An 8164-nucleotide genomic window follows, 5' to 3' on the forward strand; every position below is an offset into this window, starting at 1 on the left:
TGCTGCTCGCGTACTCATTACAAGCGCTAGCGTCGCGCCGAGTCGTTGTATTTTCTCCCTTTCGCCGCCCCCTCCTGTTCCCATAATACCCGTCGTCGCCGTCTTTGGGCTCTAATTTATCTCTTGTCGTTCGTATAATTATTCTCTGCAGAGAACAAGGCGCGTACGTGGGTTTTGTGCGCTTCATCAGCTTCCTGTCTGAGGCATCATGATTGCATCCATAGCTTCACACAGCGCTCGGCCAGCTCGAACTGCGACGAGGTCCATTCTTCTGGTGTGCCCGCGCAAAGACTGCTAGTGCTGCGCCTCGCCTAGCCGTCCCTCTGCTCTACTCAGCGTCTGGTTCCGGCGTCTATCGTATTCTACCCGATTATCTTAATCCACCTGCTTAATCATGGGCGCGTGCATGTCGTCCGGCGGCGTCGAGGTCTCGGAGGAGGACAAGCGGAGGAATAAGGAGGTGGAGAAGGAGCTGAAGGAGGTGAGTGTCTGTACAACGGATATGCTCCTCCGACGAGTACGCGTCCAGCCCGCGTCATTCTGCTAACCCGTTTCCAGGCCAAAGCCAAGTTGGCATCACAAGTCAAGGTAGCGTAGGCTTGCTAAGAAGTATGCTCGTTTCGATTGACCTTTCATAGGTCTTGCTACTGGGCTCCGGAGACTCGGGCAAATCAACTATTTTGAAGGTACCTGGTTCATCCTAACGGTGATGGATGATGTGATGCTGACGACTGTACCCCCCCCCCCCAGCAAATGCGTCTTATCCACAAAGTCCCCTTCACTCCCCAAGAAGTCGAGTCGTATCGGCAGCTTGTCTTCAATAACCTGACACATGGCCTCCAATCCGTCCTCGAGGCGATGGACGACATGGACCTCCAGGTCTCCGAAGAGAATCAGCAATACATTGAGATGATCGAGAGCGCTGCTGATATCAAGGACCACGAGCCGTTCCCACAGTCATACTACGAGCCTCTGAAGTCGCTATGGGCAGATGAGAATCTGCAGAAGGCATACAGCCGCGGCAACGAAGCAGCACTGCCCGAGAAGTCAGTATTCTACCCAACCAGTGTATGCGGTACATTGATCGTTCATTCTCTACAGCCTTGAGTACTTCTTCCCTCAACTGGACCGGCTGTTCAAGCCAGACTACCAACCACATGAGCTAGACATCGTACACTGTCGTGCACGGACAATTGGTATCACGGAGACGATGTTCCAGCTGAAGGACCACGAGATGCTCATGGTGGACGTCGGCGGGCAGAAGAGCGAGCGGCGGAAGTGGATCCACTGTTTCCAGGATGTAACGAGTATACTGTTCTTGGTCAGCTTGAGCGGCTACGATCAATGTCTGGTTGAGGACAAGGATGCAGTGCGTCTTATCTTGTCTATTGTTGCCTGATCGTTGTACTGATGGACGCGCGAGCGGTAGAATCAAATGCAAGACGCCATGACAATATGGGATTCGATATGCCACTCTCAGTGGTTTAAGCAGACGTCGATAGTACGTGCTATATGCGACTGGTATCCATCTGTCGCTCATTTTTGCCCTTAGATCCTCTTCCTGAATAAGAACGACCTCTTCGAGAAGAAGATTGCACACTCAGATATCAAGAACTACTTCCCCGTGCGTTTATTTTACTACCTTATCAGCCATTGTCGGCTTAATGAGGATCTTTGTGTTCTCCCAGGATTATGACGGTGAACCGGGTGATGTACGTGCTGGCCGCGAATATTTCAAGAAGCGATTCGCGCGGTTAGCGCAGAAAGCAGGGGCAAAAGAGCGGGAGATCTACATTCAGTAAGTGACAAGGAGAGGGCTCATGGAGCATGCTCCGCCTTCTTCGGCGCTGACGCGACAATTCCAAGCCTAACAACAGCAACGGACACGGCTATGTTGCGAGTGGTGATGGCTGCGGTAGAAGGTTCGTGCGTTCTTGTATTTTGGGGTGCATCAAATTCTGACTCGGATCTTTCGCGCTTTTGTATTCCTTTTCTCTCAGAGTGAGTCGTCTCCTTCATCTCTCTCACGTTTGTTTGTTCATTGCGCGACCCATTGCTCATCGTGCGTCCTTCCCGCCCGGGCTGCAGCATAACTCTCCGAAGCAATCTTGAGAATGCTGCGCTCATATGATTCGCTTCCACCATGCCCGCCGCGTTTCGGCTTCTCTTCCTACACTGTACTATGACGCTCTCTTGATTTTTTCTCCTTCCTCCCCCCCCCCACCCTATCCTGAGCTGGCTGCAACTCGGGCGGGGGCAGCACGCACTATGCACGTTGATCTGTTTTTGCATGCTTTGCTTTGTCCGTCGTTAATACTAAACTCATTTCTCTCCTCTTTCTGCTGTTCCGTCCCGGATGATCGCACCCACAATGTCATTCTGCACCCGATCCGACAATTCCGGCGCATCATCGGTCATATGGTACTTTCTCCGCTTCCCCGATTGGCAGTGCGATCATAAGCAAGAATGTGAGTTGCCATAACTTGTTCTCAGGCTGCGAGAAGGCTCACAAGGTCTTCTAACCTCTCGGCTATTTTTGTTCCAACCCCGCAGATTCGAGAAATTATGCTGTGAGTTTTAAGGGGGCCGTTCTGGGGTGCATGGGCGTACGCGTCGCAAGGCACGCACCGTTCCGTTCCATCCGTTCTCCCTATGCTCTCCTCCTGTTCTGTTGTCACGCATGTTACAATCCCTGTTTCCCATTTGCTTTCGGTTTAATTTATCTGCAAGATGCTAGCTTCGACGTTCGGACGGGTTGGGACTCATGGAATATTCACTTTCGTATCAAGATTTGTTGTCGCACTTCTTCCTATATCATGTACGCAAGTCTGCTCTTTCCCCCTGCCCGTGCATTCTGTACCGCTATTCTCGCGGCATTGTATTGTTGTCTATACCTCTCAGGCTTCGCTTCACACATACATACGGAGTCAGCTTATTCAAAATTAATCATTCTCCTGTAAGCGTTCGAAATCGCCACAAATGCATGCTCATGGATTGATTGGCGCGACCTGGCCACCTGGCCAAGAGCTTCTACTGGGCGGTTCGCTTGTTCTTGCGGCTGCGATCGTCTTCCGCTCCATCGCTACGCGCGGGGTAAATTACTAAGATCAAGCGTGCGGTATGGATCTCATAAATGAATTCGAAGGAAGCCCGGAAAGAGATTGAGCATACTGTGGACCCCTAGCCGGCGGCGGCCTGTGGCGGCGGCCTGTGTGCTCCTGTGTGGCATAGTAACCCACTGGCAGTCTCGATTGCGGGATATCGGTGTCGGTGCTATGATCGGTTCTAAGCCTCAAACACGGACGGGGCCCGTGTAGGCTATCATAGCTGCTGAGCTTGCCGTCCTATACATGGAGCCCGGGGACAGACATTCTTCAAGTTTGATGGGCCGCGTCGGCTGAGTGTACTGAAGCTTACCGTTGCCGAGGAACGTCTATAGCTAGCTACTGGAAATGTGACCACAGGTCACAGAACCACGCCACAGAGACCCCAGCGCCGCAATCCGAACTCGCGACGCTCAAAGTCGACCTGGTCCTGCTCGGCAACGGTAGAAGCTACCGGAAGAGTGAGGGTATTCTTCAAGCCTCTTCGATCATGTACTCGGTATTCCATCACACGGTTAACATGAGTTCGTGGCAGCGTTAGCTTCGAGCTACGTGGACATTCATGCACGATTGCTCGGTGAGGTGGGTAAGAGGACAGCTACATGAGTAAGCTACTGCTTTGCCTGTGCTACCCAGAGGGAAAACAAAGTCTAGTTCTCAAACAAGGTATACCTTATACATACAGCGCCCATCGTGTGGATGTCCATATCCCAAGTCCCCCCACGGCCCTCCGAACTCACTTCTTGATCCCCAGCTTCAGGCCTAGGGACACCGCCCTCAATGCATCCGCTCTCTGCCGGCACCTTGAGCATGCCGCCTCGACTAACTAGTACCCCAGCTCGGACTACAAATTCTTCGCCAGCCAACCATCCATTGACCATTTACAACTTGCAAGGTTTCCCTGGGTTTGTCGTAGGGAGCCTAATTGCCATTAGCATCCAATGTCGCGCCAGTTCCCCCACTTACCATATGACCCGCTTCGTCTATAGTAGCGAACGTGAGCCCGGGCCCGCTCGCGCTCCTCGTCCTCCCCGCCACCTTCCCCTGCCAGTTCCTCAGTGGCGTGCTCATGAAACCCGGCTGGCCACTCCATTCGAGCGCGAGCGTCCACCGTTCGTTCCCGACCCAGCTGCAGTCGTACGTACCTACGTAGACGAGGACGTGCACGCCGCGCTCGAGGAGGCCGTGGACATACGGGGTTGTCGAGCCGAAGCGGTCGTCGAAGTTGTAGAAGAATAAGCTGACGTCCTCGGAACACATTGAGTAGTTCTGCGGAACTGAGGGGTCGACGCCGAGGGCGGGGATCTCGGGTCTGTCGAGGTATTTGGTAATACCCCTAGAGAGGCAGAAGGCCCTGACCGCGCACTATCAAGAACGTGAAGGACGTTCTTCGTGAGGGGATAGCAGTATGTCTCTGTCACGGGTCCATCGTACATCTTGTTCATGTCGTATGGATTCAAGCCTACAAATTAGGTTAGGTGACGGAATTCCACTTTGTTATGGACCATTACACCGACCAGTATCGTAGTATGGCTTGTCGAATCCCTTCTCACAAATAAACATCGCAACCTCGCACCGTATTGAGCCAAAGCGATACCCAATTGGTCTTCAACAGCTTTTGTCACCTTGGTATCACCTGCTTCGTCGGTACGCAAGTACTACAGGAGCGTGAATGAGCAATATGAGTATGCAGGACAGATTACGCGGGACGGTACAGGTTCCGCGTGCACGACATATCATAGTGGGAGAGTACCATGGAGTAATAGTCAGTCAGCCCGTTTCATGCAGCGTAGGGAGAATCAGAGATATAGCGCATACTAAATTGTTCACACTTGCCGATCATAATCAACCTGAAGTTGATGGGTGTCAGCCTGGCCTCGACGAGCTTAGCATTTTGGTCGTAGAGAGCCGTAGCGACGATAGGAATGTAATGGCCCTGCATACATCCTGGTGAACGAAAGCTGTCTAGGTGTTGAGACGTGACTTACACCGTAGGACTCTCCCACCATATGATATGACCGCCCTTGCAATGCAAGCTGTTGGAAGTCTCAAAGAATATGGACACGAAGGCGCCTATGTCCTTGGCCACTGTTGCGGCATTCCTCTGGAATAGCGACGTTTTAGCTCATCCACTCACAAATATGAGGAAGACATACTTGCAACTGTCTCACCGTGTTCAGCATGAGAAAGGCCTACTCCAAAAGGCTGCTCGACGAAGAATACGTTTGCTTTCGAATTCCAAGATTCGGGGTTGGACACAATGTTATTTGATCTGACCCACTTTGAAAGGGCCTGTGATAGTTCAGACTCAACGCATGCGTATAACACCTTTGAACACACCAAGTTCCATCAGACCGATAGCAGAGGAACACCCTGGGCCTGCGATTGCAGAAGTCAGTGCCACAGAACAGCCACCCTGCAGACTATTGTTCACCTCCGTTCGTCCACAATATGATGTCGTCCTTGTCTGGCTCACTTCGGCTCTCGAAGAAGTAGAAGAACAGATGCCTAGCCTCTATATCGATGTACCCGGTGTACGCACTGCGTCACCGTTATGAGAGCACAATTACACCCTTCGGTTGCTTGTCCTATAACAGCTACGCGCGGCACACTTCCATCACAGAAATCAGTCTTCTCAATCCTAACCCTGTATCCTGGCCAGGCGGGGTGCCTGAGTACAGTAAAGTCTACCCCCAACTTGTCGAAACCCCGTAAGGCAACAGGCGTGTGGCCGTGGATCTCGTAGCCATCCAAATCCGTTTTCACCACACTTGCTCTTGTGGTCGAATAGCTGAGGATAAGGAAGCTTGGGTCTGTCCGGCTTGAACCGACCAAAACTCAGGCTGGGAAAGAATCGATATCTCGGTTGGCGTGCGGCGGACGCTGCCGACAACACATACGTAGTCAGTATACTGCAGCTGAGTGCAAGACTGAAAGTATACATCATAGAGACGAGGAGCGGTAGGCGGGAGGGTTACCTGCTTGCCTGCTATCATATCAATATAGAGACATAATAGAATGTACTGAACCACTACAGTTAGAGTTGAAGCGATATTGATGTGGCAGTACTAGTAGTGTAGCGGTCGGAAGCTGGCACTCGGCAAACGGGAGCAAACCATGTCAACACTCTACATCGTGCTTGCGAAAGAGTAGATAGCCGGTAAGCGTCCTGCATACGGCGTACGTCTACAACTATCTGCAAAGGCGGGTCTGCTTCTGGAACATGGGATCATCATCCCTATAGACAGGATTGCTCGCCTATCTACTGACTATTGAGGAGGCTTGTATCTAGCCTAGGATCATCATGATTACTCGCCAGATGAGACGGATTCCAGCTAGTGGTTCCTCCAAGTAAGCATGCCTTCTAAATATATTCTCTTGCATCCTGTTCAGGACTTTAATATGGCGTTTCATTCTGGTCTGCGCAACATTGTATTTATCCCACATACCCTATGACCCTCGGCTATCTGTCCAGGAGGAAATATGTCTTACTGACACAGCTGGCCACGGTTCCATCTGCTGCGAGCCGGGACCGAAGTTATGCACAGACTGCGCCCTCGCCATACTTTCGCTCGGAGCGAAGCTACAAGATTTCGGCGGTATAGCGTAGGCCTTCACTGTGCGCGCCAGGCCGGCCTAAATTAGACCGGTAATGGGTCAATTTTGTACTTTCGGCCAAAAAGTGGTCGAATAAGGTCGAAATAGCTTGCCGTATGGAAACCAGTTGGGATTCCGAACTTGGGCATTCCATACGATAAACGGTCGAATTCTGTCTGTTGAATCCGCAGCAGCAGTCGTGAGAACCCACAGGTCGGAGTTCGAAGATCGGAATGATAGCCCCACTTGCGTCACTTCGTGACATGTTCAACTTGCCTCTGACCTCGACGCCGGCCCTTGCCATGCGCTCGCTGTTGCGCCGTCGTCGCCGCCGACGCCGCCGACGCCGCAGTGAGCAGCTCCGCTGGTATACATGGCCCGGGCGGGTATGACACAGTTTGCTGTACTATTCTACATAGAGAATATACAAATATGTTGGTGCCTCAACTGCATTGCACACTGACTGCTAGGGGTGCCAAAGCCAAGGGATGGTGGTTTGCATAACCAGATGGAAATAGACCACTAAACGGTTGGAAAATGTCATTTTCGGCCGTTCTGAGGGGGGGTCGAAATTCACAATTTGGTGGGACAAAATGATACGGTGTCTTTCGTACGGTAAGCGGACAATTTCAGCCTTCTACCGACCGAAATTGATCTGTCTAGCGAACGAATATACCGGTCGATTTTAGACCGGTCTCACGCCTCCAGAGCTTCCTTCAGACTCGGAGGCAGGGGTCACTCTATCCCGATCGCCTTACATCAAACGACTTCCTTCGTCTTAGCGGGAAAACGGCCGGGTTTGGGCCGACCCGTTGCCCAGGTTTGATAGGTCGAGTTCCATATCATATGCAAAGATCCAAGTGACGTGCCACTAAAATTTCCGGAGAACGCCCAAGGGTTCCTTTACTGGCATAGAGAAGACGATGCACCCGTTTCGACATTCACGATTCGATTCCGCCTCACCAAATCTGCAGACTACCGTTGCCGAGCAGGACCAGGTCGACTTTGAGCGTCGCGAGTTCGGATTGTGGTGTTGGGGTCTCTGTGGCGTGGTTCTGTGACATGCAGTCACATTTCCAGTAGCTAGACGTCTACCATATATAGTGTGACTACCGCCATACTTGGGTGGTACTGAAGTCAACTTCGAGGCCCAAGCGGGAAGCATTGTTCATTCAAGCCATATTGAAGCTTCAATCTCTACATTGATGATACAAGTTGCCAGGAGATGAGACTGGTCACACTCAGATTTAGTAGTAGCCTAGGACATGTACTTAATTCACCGGCCGGCTTCTGATACCAACATATAGTCCACTGTTCTTAGCTATCAAACCTACTATAAAGTGCAACACATTGCTTCGAATAGCACTTTCCCCCACCGGAATTCTTGTTGGAGTCTTTGAGGCACAGGATACTTCACCGATGTACCTTCCAAGTCGGGATGGTTGTTAGAGAGCCACCTCAAT

General features: G+C 51.6%; 3 protein-coding genes across 3 annotated transcripts; 2 read left to right on the top strand and 1 right to left on the bottom strand.

Moving 5' to 3' along the window:
• On the top strand, positions 1–2993 carry GLOTRDRAFT_113676 (heterotrimeric G-protein alpha subunit, GPA2-like protein). Its single transcript, XM_007863297.1, has 12 exons — positions 1–163; positions 225–481; positions 559–588; positions 639–686; positions 751–1046; positions 1102–1369; positions 1430–1501; positions 1553–1624; positions 1689–1798; positions 1867–1926; positions 2089–2468; positions 2554–2993. The coding sequence occupies exons 2-11, from the start codon at positions 395–397 to the stop codon at positions 2129–2131; spliced, it is 1086 nt and encodes a 361-aa protein (XP_007861488.1). The 5' UTR covers positions 1–163; positions 225–394; the 3' UTR covers positions 2132–2468; positions 2554–2993.
• Positions 2994–3840: 847 nt separating this feature from the next.
• On the bottom strand, positions 3841–4667 carry GLOTRDRAFT_135796 (peptidase S10, serine carboxypeptidase; the record flags this gene model as incomplete). Its single annotated transcript, XM_007863298.1, has 5 exons — positions 3841–3897; positions 3972–4025; positions 4071–4469; positions 4526–4566; positions 4622–4667. 5 exons carry the CDS (start codon positions 4665–4667, stop codon positions 3841–3843), a joined length of 597 nt encoding a protein of 198 aa, XP_007861489.1.
• Positions 4668–5277: 610 nt separating this feature from the next.
• On the top strand, positions 5278–6195 carry GLOTRDRAFT_98089 (uncharacterized protein). Its single transcript, XM_007863299.1, has 5 exons — positions 5278–5396; positions 5445–5483; positions 5539–5987; positions 6047–6090; positions 6140–6195. Exons 1-3 carry the CDS (start codon positions 5365–5367, stop codon positions 5660–5662), a joined length of 195 nt encoding a protein of 64 aa, XP_007861490.1. The 5' UTR covers positions 5278–5364; the 3' UTR covers positions 5663–5987; positions 6047–6090; positions 6140–6195.
• The last annotated feature ends 1969 nt before the right edge of the window (positions 6196–8164 follow it).

This window comes from Gloeophyllum trabeum (genome assembly GCF_000344685.1).
Source record: "Gloeophyllum trabeum ATCC 11539 unplaced genomic scaffold GLOTRscaffold_00001, whole genome shotgun sequence".
NCBI lineage: Eukaryota > Fungi > Basidiomycota > Agaricomycetes > Gloeophyllales > Gloeophyllaceae > Gloeophyllum > Gloeophyllum trabeum.